Here is a 14,220-nt window from a genome sequence, read left to right as displayed (position 1 = left end):
TTTTGTGCAATATTCTGGTTATCATATCAAAAGAAGAAATAAAATTCCACCTAGAAGCCAAGCCTACAGCTATAAAACAGGTCAAATTTTAAAACAGGAATAGCAGGAGGTTGCAAGAGCCATGGGTCACCACTGATTTATTTACTGTGGGTTTATTAACCTATACTGTGGAGGGATCAAATTACTACATATCTGTATCTGCACCTGCCTTAAAATGAAAATGCAAAGTCTTCTGTCAAACAAATCCAAGGAAAGCAGTGGGGCTTGAAAGACTGGATGGTTTTCTCTTTACTTTCCTCTGATGCATTTTAGTAACAATTTCCATTTGGACCCTGCAGATTCCTTAAGTAGATTTTACTTGTAACAGCACGTAACCATGGAGAAAAGAAATGTAATTGTTTTTCTTATGAGGTCCAGCAAAAGAGTAGTTGCAGACCTTACACTACACTCTTATATACACAAGACTGTTGAAGAATATTTCCAGCCTTTTGTCGACAGAATGGACAAATTGTTGTACATTTGGATACACCAACTTCCTAAATCAAGCACAATTGCCTCTTCTATAAAATAGTAATGATACCAGAAACCCATCTATCCCAGCTGTAGGAGTGAAGGGAGTTGATCCATTTCCCATACTTAAAATATCAGCACAAAGTAGGTGTATAATCATATTAGCTCTGTTGGAATTGTTTTTGCTAATTTAAATATTACAAAAGGTTAGAAATCAGATTATCTTGTCCACCAACCTGAGGAAATAAAGCACAGCTCCTGAAAAAGAAATACCTTTAAGAAATGTCATTTCCAGCCGGGCGGTGGTGGCACACGCCTTTAATCCCAGCACTCGGGAGGCAGAGCCAGGCGGATCTCTGTGAGTTCGAGGCCAGCCTGGGCTACCAAGTGAGTTCCAGGAGAGGCACAAAGCTACACAGAGAAACCCTGTCTCGAAAAACAAAAAAAGAAAAAAAAAAAGAAAAAAAAAGAAAAAAAAAAGAAATGTCATTTCCTCTATGTATTAAAGTCCTTCACATAGTTACCCACTTGGCTAATGATTTATTTGTTAACTCTGACTCTATGAACGTCACTGTGGTAGGAACGGGGCAAAACTGGGTAAGATATAAGATATAAACCCCACAATCAATGATCTACCACATAAATAAAAACAATAATATGATAATGAAATTCATGTAGCTTATGAAAACATAAAGAAAAGCATGTAGTACCTGAGATTCTCAGAAAGCTGAGTAAATTTAAGCTAAGTGTAAGAAGATAGGATTGAAAATCACTCCAGAAAAATATATAGTCAATTAATAAAAATGAAAAATCAAGCCAACAAATGGCTCAACAGATAAAGGCATTTGTTGAAAAACCTGGCAACCAATGTTCCACCTCTGGACATACATGGTAAAAGCAGAGAAATTACTTTTGAAGGCTATCTTCTGATGCACAAAAATAGATTGAGACCTTTATAGAAAACAGCAACCTGTCAAAGTGCAGAAAACTATGTGGAGCCCAGTCCCAACTGATACATCTGCAACACAATTTCTGTACCTAAGGCTCAGGGATCATAGTGTAAGGGGGAAGAAAGATTATAAGAGCCAGAGAAACAGGGAAGTTTGCTGTGAGATTGTATCTCCTAGAAATGTCAGAGAAGATACACCCAAGAAGTCTCACCAAGGCAGCTGCCTAAATAAGACCTAAAGACAGATGACTCCAACAGACATGCTAACAGAAGGGGGAACTCTCACAGGGCCCTTAACCCTAGGCAACAAAGGAATATGGACAGTGGGAGAAATAATCCTTCCCAGGGAAAAGCCCCCAATTTGGTTATCCCATAACAAGTGGTCAGTCCTGAAATCATATACATATAAGTAATATTATAAAGATTGAGCAAGCTGGACAGTGGTGGCGTACGCCTTTAATCCCAGCACTTAGGACACAAAGACAGGCGGATCTCTGTGAGTTCAACATCTACAGAGCGAGATCCAGGACAGGCACCAAAGCTACACAGAGAAACCCTGTCTCAAAAAACCAAAATAAATAAATAAATAAATAAATAAATAAATAAATAAATAAATATTGTACTGATATACTTAGAAATACACATACACACACACACACACACACACATATGGGAAGGGTTAGAGGGAGAAAAGGGAAAGGGGCACATGATATAATTTACTTTAATTTCAAAAAACAAAAGATATTTTTAAATGATAAATGTTAAAAAGAGATATGTACCTTATCTTTATATACAGCAAATAACTACTCACTATAATTAACAAAAAGCTATTATTTTTAAAGTCTCAGAACATAAGTGATACATTAAATTCAATGGAATATATGCAATATTTGTGAGGAATATATTGCTAAATATTATCAAAAGACATAAATGAATAGGCACATGTTCACTGATATGAAGACAAGATTGCTAACACACTGCTTCTCAGTGGCTAGCTCCCTCTAACATGCTCACCTACCTTTCATACACACCTCAATTTCACCTTCCTAGGAAAGATACTGCTCACAGTGGAACAGGCCTACCTACATCAAATAGCAATTAAGAATATGCCTCACACACATAAACACAGGCCAACCTGATCAAGCCATTCTTCATTTGCGGTTCTCTCTTACAGGTCACTCCATGTTTGTGTCAAGTTGACACCAGTCTAGAGAAGAACAATGAAGACATGCAGAGAGAACACAGAGGTGGCTTTCCAAGTATGCCTCTGCCCTTTGAACAGATTGTTTACATGAGTCCAGTTTTTTTACCCTAATGTTGCCCAAAGAGCCATGTGTTAGAGTGTGGTCCCCAGTCTGCAGCACTATTGAGAGAGGGTGGAACCTTGAGGAGGTAGTACCCTATGGAAGTTAGGCCATTGGAGGCATAACTTTAAAGGACCCCAGTCCCTTCCCATCTCTCTTTTTACTTCCTGGTCACTATGAAGTGAGTAACCTCCTCTGCCACATGCTCCCAAGATGGTGAATTGCATTGTCCAAGCAACCATGAACTGAAACCTCTTAAACTATAAACCAAAATAAACCTGATCCTTCTCATGGGCTAATTTATCTCAGGTGTTTGTTATATCAAGGGAAAACTATAGTTTAATTTCTGTAACTTACAACAAAGAATTTGATGAAGTTATTTAATTAAGAAAGATTTGAGCAAAAATTAGTTAAGGAAAGGGCGGTACTCATTTAAGCCTTTAAATAAATAAATTAGCTCATAAGTAATAGGGCTATAAAAGAATATTCTGAAATCCTCAAATGAACATAACTAACCTAAATAAACCCTACCAATCCATTCTAATACATGCCATTTAATCAAGAGCAGATGCATACCAAAACAGTGACTCAATAAGAAAAGCAACTGGGTATTATGTTCCACAAACACATATAAGCTTATCTATTCAAGTTGCTAAATCTTGATAATTCAGCAAAAATATACCTAAATCAACACTAACACTTAAAAGTAATTTTTGTCTGTTGGACAGCCCAGTGGTTATGAACTAAGATGTCACTCTGGTAAGATGTTGTAAATAAGCTGGGCCTGGCTGTGCATGGCTGTGATCCTGGCTGATCACAAGGCTAAAACAAGAAGACTACAAATCCAAGGCCCACTCAGGCTCCAGAAGGAGTCTGAGACAGCCTTGACAAGTGAGTAAGACCCTGTCTCAAAAAACTGGAATAAATGCCAGGCATGGTGGCACAGGCCTTTAATCCCAGCACTCAGGAGACAGAGGCAGACAGATCTCTGTGAGGTAAAAGGCAGCCTGGGTCTACAGAGTGAGTTCCAGGACAGCTAGGGCTACACAGAGAAACCCTGTCTTAGGGGAGAAAAATGAAATAGAAAAAGGGCTGAAGACACAGCTTAGTAGTAGAGGGCAGAATGCTTACCAATCATGTGCAACACCCTACATTCAATGACAAATACCAAAAAAACAAAAGCACCAATAACCACACACAGAAAGCAAAACAACAAAACAAAAAACAAACATAAGAACCTAATTCTTCCACCACACCAAGACTCCTTTACTACACCAATACTCCTTGTACTGTTAAAACTGACGATTCGGTTGATTTATAACCACACCAAGACTCCTTTACTACACCAATACTCCTTGTACTGTTAAAACTGAAGATTCGGTTGATTTATAACCAATATGTGATAAAATACTACGCTACTTCTCACCCTTTGGTAACCAAATTCCTTAATACTCCTTACAGCAAACTTCCAGCAAAATTCTTAACAGAAGTGAATGAATTATTTCATCAGTGTCCCCACCAAGTCCACCAGTGTTTTCATGAATGTAATTTATAAAACAAAAAAAAGAACTTGTCCCCATGGTAGAAAATAGAAAACTTCAAATCCAGCACAGCTGCTGTTGAGAGCTTCTGTGGACATCTACAGAGATCAAAGTGCATATGGATCTGTGTACAAGAGCAAGAAGACAGGACAGCCATCCAGAAAAGCCACCTGCCCTGGAAAAGTCAGGACCAAGAGGGAGCAAAGTCTGGCTTGACATTCACCACAGATTGCACCCTCTAAGAACTTCCATTAATTCAAAAAGTATCAGAACACCATGGACTGAAACAGTAAAGGCCAGGTCACAGAGCACTCCAGCTCTGTAAAGTTACTTCTAAAATTAGTATCAAAGAAGTCATTTTCTTTCCTACCAGGTGAAAGGAACAAAACAAAGCTATAACCAATCCAAAAATGACTTCAAAACCTTTAGAGAACACCTAACTTTACAAATCTCCAGGTCTCTGTCACATAGATTTCAAACTCTAAAATGAGATTCATGATCTTCCTCTGAAGCTAAAAAAACAATCTCTTATTATCATTTCAACAGGATTTCAGTACTGATTCCTTTCCGCTACATTTTTGCCTTGGTTCAAAGAGCAGAAAATATATAAATAATAACCATCTAACTTTTCGAGCTGTTTGTACCATACTATATGCAGAGAGAAGAGAACTTTGCTATCTTGGCACAGGCTCTCTTACCAGCATGTCCGTGGCACTAAGGTAGTGCTTGCTGGCCATGCACTGTTCCAGTTTTTGAGGCACTTGCTTTATGTTCTCAATTTCATCCAGCAGGTTCAGGACGTGCTTATGCTCAATTCCTTCAATCCATAGTTTACGAAGTTCATCCCGTTTGCAGTGCAACAGCATCTTGCAGGAAAGTAGATTCTCTTTTACCTACAACAAAACATATTTGATCTTCAGTCAATTCAAAATCTTGCCAGCCTAAACCACTAACCTGCTTAGTATTCCTTATTGGTCCTGTGTATGTAACAGTTCCTAATTCCCTCCCACTTATTCCCTTTAGTTGGTCCCTCTGCTAAATTCTAATCCTGATTCTGGTCACTTGGGTGCATCACTACCTCTCTGTGTTTCTACTTCTTCTCCCATGAAATGAAAAAACTACTTCTAGCATACCTTTGAGTGAATCTAGAAATAATTACAATGGATATTAGGCACTCTGGAAATATGAAGTACCTTATTAATGTGGATCCACCTAAATAGAGGAATGATCAGTATGAGAGTCCAGCTCTAGTATTCCTTCCCCAATTCCCCTGCAGCTGAAGGCCACATGGCCCATGCTTACAGCTCTAGAACTCCAGCCAAAGTTTATGACCAAGGATCTCAGTGCTCTTCCCAAATGACCATAATAAAACTAGGCCCAACACTGAAAAAAAAATAAACACATGGAGAGATAATCTCAAAGACACATGACAGATTTTTTGCCTCCCATTTTAAGCATCACTTAATAAATTTGATATTAAATAGACAATCTCCAGTATTCTGTATACCAGTACATTCTAACTGCTGCACATGCAAAATTTAATTAAAAGTAGAGAAGTTTTGGGATAAAAGGGATTGGGAGGTGGACAGTAATCACAATCATATCATAAAACTAAGTTTCTATTTTCAACCCTATAAAATTTTCAATGTTTAAATCATGGAAAAGGAATTTTTAAAAAATGATAAGGTCTCATGTAGCTCAAGCTGGCTCAAACCCACCGGTTTGACCTGGTGATATTACTGCCTCCTTCTCCCAAGCACTAGGACTTTAGCATGTGCTGCCATGCTTGGTTTGTTGTTGTTTTTTTTTTTTGGGGGGGGGGGGTAATTTTTAAATTCACTATCATCTACAAATCACATAACTGCTTTCAAACAGTGTTGACAGTGCTAGCATATGCTTCTATTTAGAGCTCACATTTTAGTTTTGTCTCTATTTCCCCTAAGGTGACTGCAACTCCAGTACAGACTTGGTGCATCCTGACAGCCATGAATACCAACTGCCAACAGACTGAGGCATAGCCATCACCCTAGAGAGTCTGTGTGTCTGTTTCTCCTGAAAACCTGTATTCCTCTTCAATGAGAATATTGAGGGTGAACATACTATTGAGACTGTGCTTTTGATTACTGTAAAATGAAATTTCAATATTTGTCTAACAAGCATGGAAAAGGTGAAGATAGTCTGTTAGGGCCAGAATGTCTCTTAAGAAAACAACTAATCTGATTTTATAATTTCATAACATCTAAGTCAGCTTTCTATAGAACTCTCATGTAAAGAAAGTAGTCATGGATAAGAGGAATCTGTGATGTCCTTTGAGAAGCATGGTGGTATGACTCCTTGGAGGAGGTAGAGAAAATCTGACAGAGATGGTTCTAGTTCTCGCCATTGCTTCTTGCAATTCCACCATGGTAAAAGCAAAGGGATTCTTTATAAACATGACATCAAGAAAAAAAGAACAGAGGAGGGAAGAACAAACAGAAAATCACAGTACAATTCTAAAAGCTAGCCAGAAGGTGAATGGTGGAAGTTAGCAGACCATAGAAGCCTGAGTGCCTCAGCCAGGAGTGGGTCTGGCTGCACTGAAGGGCAGCAGCAGAACATGGAAAGCCTAACTAAAGAATTCAGACTCCCCACAGGGATATCAAGCCACATAGGCAGGTGAGTCCTTCTGCCAGCAATTGCCAAATCTGGACAATTGGAAAGAATATGGGTCAAGGAATGGTAGGTATGGCTGAAGGCAGGGTGAGAAGTGCCAAAGAAAAACAAGAGGATGTAGTCAAAGGGGAGTCTATTAACCAGCATGATCCTTAGGGCCCCTAGGCCCTTAGCATTGTCAATGACTCAACTCCAATAACACTGACAGCTTCCCTCTCAGCACCAACCAGGGAAAGAAAGGGCATTCCCTCTGGGAAAGTGATCTGGTTCAAGTTTAAAGGCATCTGACTTTTCACTGAAGAAACAGAGTCCTACTCATCACAGATAACAGGCCCTCAATTTGCTCTAAGCTTCCAATCAGCTCCCTTGCCTACAAATGGCAGCCAAGAATCATCAGACAACCAAGGAAAATCCATAGGAAGGACTGACAAGTCAAGTCTTTTGAGCATAAACATAAGGCATGAACTGAACAGTAGTTTAATTAAATATTAAAACAGGAAAGGATTGACAAGCATCAAAATGAAAAGAAGGGACGAGTAAAAGAAAAAGTATACAGAAAACAGTTTTTTAACTATAGTTAACATACTTATTGAAAAATAAGAAAAGCTATTACATCAAAAAAACAAAACAGCACATGACAATTTTGGAAAATGAAAAACTCTTAGAAATTTAAAAAACGACGTAAAATTGATAATGAATAAAAAAAGTTAAGATGTTCCAAGTGTGTGGGTGCATGTGCATGCACAAGATTTTTAAAAATTAGAAGATTGCCAGGCGGTGGTGGCGCACGCCTTTAATCCCAGCACTCGGGAGGCAGAGCCAGGCGGATCTCTGTGAGTTCGAGGCCAGCCTGGTCTACCAAGTGAGTTCCAGGAAAGGCGCAAAGCTACACAGAGAAACCCTGTCTCGAAAAACCAAAAAATAAAAAATAAAATAAAAATAAATAAATAAAAATAAAAATTAGAAGACTGATCTGGAATTCAATAGTTATTAAAGAAGAATCCTGAAGGAAAGGAAAATTATTTTCATAATATATCAGAGAAAAATATTAATGAAATTTTAACAAATAAAAATTCCTAGTGCAAACTATTTCTCAAACTGAAAAAGCAAACGAAGTAGTGAAGACAACAGAATGAGAAGAGGCTGTGTCAAGAGGACCAAGAACTTGATGGCAGTCTGGCCTTCTTTGAGACCCTTCTTAGAGGAAGAGGGAGAAGGGAGTGACACAGGAAAGGAAAGGGGACAGGAGGAAAGAGCTAGAAAATGAGAGGGAAAGAGCGATAGACAGACAGCCGAGAAAGTGAGAGCAAGAAGTGGTGGGTACAACTCTTGGGCATATACCCAAGGAATGCTCAACCACACCACAAGAGCACTTATTCAGCTACGTTCATATCAGCATTGTTTGTAATAGCCAGAACATGGAAACAACCTAGATGCCCTTCAACTGAAGAATGGATAAACAAAATGTGGTACATATACACAATGGAATACTACTCAGCAGAGAAAAACAATGACATCATGAGGTTTGCAGACAAATGGATGGATCTAGAAAAAATCATCCTGAGTGAGGTAACCCAGACTCAGAAAGACAAACATGGTATGTACTCACTCATAGCAGGATACTAGATGTGGAACAAGGATGACTGGACTGCTACTCACATCACCAGGGAGGCTACCTGGAAAACAGGACCCTAAGAAAGACACGGGGATCGCCCAATGACAGAGAAATGGAATGAGATCTACATGAACAGCCTGGACATGAGTGGGGGTAGTGAAGGGCGAGGGTCGAGGGAAAGAGAGCTTGGGTGAGTGGGAGATCCCAGCTGGATCAACAACAGAGAGGGAGAACAAGGAATAGGAGACCATGGTAAATGAAGACCACATGAGAATAGGAAGAAGCAAAGTGCTAGAGAGGCCCACAGAAATCCACAAAGATACCCCCACAACAGACTGCTGGCAATGGTCGAGAGACAGCCCGAACTGACCTACTCTGGTGATGGGATGGCCAAACACCCTAATTGTCATGCTAGAAACCTCATCCAACTACTGAGGGATCTGGATGCAGAGATCCATGACTAGGCCCCGGGTGGATCTCTGGGAATCCAATTAGCGAGAATGAGGAGGGTTTGTATGAGCGAGAACTGTTGAGACCAAGGTTGGATACAGCACAGAGACAAATAGCCAAATGAACGGAAACACATGAAATGTGAACCAATGGCTGAGGGGTCACCAACTGGATCAGGCCCTCTGAGTGGGTGAGACAGTTGATTGGCCTGATCTGTTTGGGAGGCATCCAGGCAGTGGGACCGGGTCCTGTGTTCATTGCATGAGTTGGCTGTTTGAAACCTGAGGCCTATGCAGGGCCGCTTGGCTCGGCCTGGGAGGAGGAGACTGGACCTACCTGGACTGAGTCTACCAGGTTGATCTCAGTCTGTGGGGAAGGCTTTGCCCTGGAGTTGATGGGAATGGGGGGCGGGCTGGGGGGAAGGTGAGGGGGCTGGGAGGGGAGAGAACAAGAGAATCCGTGGCAGATATGTAGAACTGAATTGTATTGCAAAGTAAAAATTTAAAAAAAAAAAAAGAAGAAGAGTAGTTAAGGCAGAACTTGTTATCAGGGAATGGAGTATTACTGTGAGAGACCACATGCATTTTTTGGAGGAGTATGGACAAGTTTTGAACCAGGAAAATGGTTGAACGTTGTAAGCAAGTCTTAAGGGGCCATTCTAGTAGGACCTTAGAAGACAGTAGTGCTGAGAAAAACAGACTATGGAGGGTCAGCTCAAGAGGTTTCAGAGGAGACTAATACCAACAATTGGTGTATAATAAAATATTTTCTTGTAATATTTAAAAAAAAAAAAGAAGTGGTGGGTACAAAATGAAGATCTAAAAACTTCTGAAAGAATACATCAGGGCCTATACAAAAGTTGGTGAATTAGACAAAAGGACACTCTCTCTTCAGAATCTGAGAGAGAATTACTTCCCAGAAAAGCTATCAATTGAACATGAAGAAAGAATGTTGACATTTTCAGACATGCAAATGCTCACAAAATAAACACTGCATGGACAGAATCAGCAAACTTCTGAGAAATGCTGCTCCATCTATACAAGAACACAGATGAAATGGGCAAAGGGGGATTTCCTACACAGAAGAAGGCTACAGGGCCATCCTCATCACCCCAGGGAGAACAATGGTGGCAACAAACTGCACACGGAAACACTGCCATGCAATGGCTCAGATGTGACTATTTACGTAACTACAATAAAGAGACACAGATAGCTTAACCAAAAAAGGAATATCTACTGCTTTTAGAGAAGAGGAAGGAGGAAGGTGTGATGGTCAGAAGAGGGAAGGACTAAATCGAGCTCCCTAGTGGCAAGAAGTCAATCTACAGTTTCTGAAACAGAAAACTCAAGAACAGTATGAGCACACTACCAGACATGCAAATGTTCGAGAAGGGAGAACTCCAGCAGTACAAGTCCCAGCTTTACATGGACTTGGGACCTGGCAAGAATGAGGTCAGGGAAGACAATGTTTACCATTATTTCTGGTTTAGACTTAAATATCTCTCAAGGTCATCATAAATTCCGTTGTATTCTTGATCTAAATAGTTGTTATTAATCTCATTACATTTTACAAATCTGTTAGAATTTGATTTCTGATATTCTCCTATGACTTTAATTCTACAATTTTAGTCTTTCCCATGAAAGTAGGTAAAAATAAATTTTATCAGAACACTCAACTAGGCTCTTGATCAAGGGTGGGGAACAAATTTACAAAGTGTCAGTCAAGCTTAGCAAATTCCTGCATGGGGAGAAAAAACCATGGAATTTCATGCTAGCATATACACATACAATCAGAGCACTTCCCACTTTTGCTCACTACACAGAAATTAAAGTGAAAATAAGGTAGAATAGCAGCAAACACACTGGCATTGGGTCATACATAAAATGAACATCACTAAGATTATTCCCTAAACTGGACTAACAAGGTAGACGACATAAGAAAGTACAATAAATTTTACTACCTGGCTTAGTTTAGGGTTTCTATTGCTGTGAAGAGACACCATGACCACAGCAACTCTTATAAAAGGAAACATTTAATTGGGTGACTTACAGTTTCAGAGCTTTAGTCCATTATCATCATAGTGTAACGTGGCGGCATGCAGGCAGACATGGTGCTGGAGAAGGAGCTACATCTTTCAAGCAACAGAACAGAACAGTCTCACTGAGTGAAGCTTGAGCAAAGAAGACCTCAAAGCCCACCTCCAGGGTGACACACTTCCTCCAACAAGGTCAAATCTCCTAATAGTGCCACTCCCTATGGGGGCCATTTTCTTTCAGCACACCACATTACCAAGCTGTCCTGAATCTTTTATTTTTTGATTAGAAAATCATGAAAAATGGGAAAGGGAGTCAGTCAGCAACAAAAAAGAAAAACATGAAGAATATCAAAATTGTGTGCTGAGAAAAGAGGCCACTTGTAATAAGGACACGTGTATGAGTTCCCCAGAAGGCAAATCTAATTCAGTGACAGATTTTCTATCAGTAGTTGTGCACTGCAGGATGTGCATGAGAACTGACTATAAGAAGCAGAAGACCACACGTGACAGTGCACATTGTATAATGTAAGTATTAGGAAAGCTGAGGCAGGAGTTGCCTAAGTTTGAGGCCAGCCTGGACTACAACAGCCAAGTTTGAAGTTAGCCTGGGCTACATAGCAGGAATGAATTTGCTGACACAACAGTAACAAATTGAAATATATAAACACCAAATGTACCGACATGTAATATCAAAATACATGCATATTACTGCATGAAAATTAAATCTCAATAAAGATGGGGAATAAACCATTGAAGGAAATAATATAAAGCCAAGGTAGGGACATACCTTTAATCCCAGCATTGAGGAGGCAGAAGCAGGCAGATCTCTATGAGTTCAAGGCCAGTCTGATCTACATAATGAGTTCTAGGACAGCCAGGGCTATATAGACAGACAGAGCTGTCTCAAAAAATAAATAAATAATAAAAGACAAGAAGGGAGGGAGGAAGGGAAGAAAGGAGGAAGGGAGACAAGAAAAAGAAAAAAGAAAGGAGTATGGAGGTTCCTGATAAAATTAAATAAATAAAACAACAGTACAATGTGAACCAAGACTCCCACTACTTGGCATTCAGATAGCTTCCAACTCATGATGTCAACTTCATGATGACATAAAAGTGAAACATATTCAATAGGAGCATTCTCACAAATTGTGATCATTTTTCAAGTTAGTATTATGTTGTACAACGCTCTATAACAATGCTGGGCATCAGCAGCAAGCTACAGCTCCCAGAGAGCCACACAATCAGGAGAGTAAACAAAGAACCCTCCACAATGCACTACAGGCAAGCTGAGAGTTCAATGGACAAGATATGTTAAATGTACTTGTATTTGTGGCATTTTCAATTATGATGGGAGTACTTAGATATAATCCAACCATAAATCAAGGAACATCTGTATATCTAAAGGAAACGAAATCAGTATATCAAGGAGACATCTGCACTGCCATGTTCATACAGTGTTACTCACAAAAACCTAGACACAGAATCAATGTACGTGTCCAACAGACAAATGGATAAAGATAATAACGCACATATGCACAGCATTTATCCTTTAAAAAAAATGTATGATACATCTTCTAAAAGGAAAGAAATCCTGACATTTGCAACAACATGGATGAAACTGGAAGACATCATGCTGAGAGAAAGAAGCCAAGCATACAAAGACAATACCACACAAACTCACTTACATGTGACAATTTTTAAAAGTCAAACTCAGAAGAGAAGAAAATGATGGCTATCAGAGGATGAGACTGAAGAGATGTTAGCCACAGGATACAAATCCTTAATTAGATAAGAGCAAATTCAAGAGATCTGTTGTAAAACATGCTGACTGAAGTTAATAGCAATGTGTTTTATACTTGAAAATTGCTAGAGATACTGAAAGTGGTTTTACTACAGGGAAATGGTATCTATGTAAGGTGATGTACATATTAACTTGATGTCACCATTCCACAATGTGTTCATATTCCAAAATACCATGGTACATCCATAAATGTGCATAATTTTTACTTGTCAATTAATAAATTTAAACAAGGCCTTTTTAATTAAGGATGTAAAACAGAGACTCTGTAAAGAAAGTACCAAACTCACATAAACATTTATTTCTCAAATCCATGTTCTACTTTTATAAGTATGATGACAGTATTCTCATTCTATTATGTTTAATTATAGAGATAATTAATATTGAAAAATTATATTATCCTGCTTCATTCATAAACAAATCCATGGAAAGCCAAGTTGTTAAAATCATGTCATCATGCTTTGCCTCCTTGGGATTGCAGTAACTTGACATTTGCTCCAAATCGTGTGTTCAGCAGTACCAAGAACTCCAGGCTCAATATACAGAACTGTAAGTCACTCTAGTTAGAGACCAGAAAAAAACAAAGGCAGGGCTCAAGAGGCTATTGAAAAAAGAAATGTGAGATGATACAGGTGGCAGAGAAGTATCAATTTTTGTAACCCAACATTGGGACAAACAAAGAAATGAGGAAAACTAACTCAGGCTTTAACAAAATACAAACCTGCCTCAGCTTTTGTAAAAGGAATAGCAGAGACATACTTAGAGGGACTGATACATAGCTGCCCAGGGAAACACAGGAAGGCCATAATCTTCAAGACACAAAAGCAAAAAAGTGCTGAATTCAAATCAAGAGAAATAAAGAGGGAAAATTCCTCTGAGTGTGCTAACACCCATAATAAAGCACAGCACATGTGCAAGCATCTTAGGACACCTGTGGGCCAGAAGGAACTTGAGAAGCTCCCTCTTGAGCAAGAAATGGTCACTAAAAATCAATATATTAATATCACTTAGTTTACAAATACAAAATATTGTTCTATCCCTTTTGTGGCAATGGAAGTAAATCTACATCTAAGTGCTTTCATATACATGTGCCTGTGAGAAGGGCCCAGTGGGTTTGTCCTATAGAGTTCATAAAAAGTTCACAGAAAGAATAAACTTGAGAAACAACAGTCATGTTTAAATTAGCCTCACATTTTTATTTTCCATACTTCCCCTTCAGTATTTTTAACTTTCATTTTCAAGTTTTAAATTCTCTGAAAATATCCCCTCAACTCATTCCAAGGGCAATACGTTCAGCTACTGGATGCAGACACAGATTAAAAAACCCTTCAACTTTATGGAAAGACTATCTTGTGGTTCCTACAAC

At 39.1% G+C, this 14,220-nt stretch overlaps 1 protein-coding gene across 1 annotated transcript in view; it reads right to left on the bottom strand.

Moving 5' to 3' along the window:
• The window catches only part of Exoc4 (exocyst complex component 4), a 755,612-nt gene that overhangs the window by 718,890 nt on the left and 22,502 nt on the right, over nucleotides 1-14,220 (bottom strand). Inside the window, exon 3 of the mRNA XM_059257532.1 lies at nucleotides 5,003-5,197. Within this exon, the coding sequence (XP_059113515.1) occupies nucleotides 5,003-5,197 (195 nt within the window). The remainder of the gene's footprint in view (nucleotides 1-5,002; nucleotides 5,198-14,220) is intronic.

This window comes from Peromyscus eremicus, chromosome 3 (assembly GCF_949786415.1).
Source record: "Peromyscus eremicus chromosome 3, PerEre_H2_v1, whole genome shotgun sequence".
In the NCBI taxonomy this organism is placed as follows: Eukaryota; Metazoa; Chordata; class Mammalia; order Rodentia; family Cricetidae; genus Peromyscus; species Peromyscus eremicus.
Note: the sequence above shows the minus strand (reverse complement) of the source record. Positions and strands in the feature narration are given on the sequence as shown.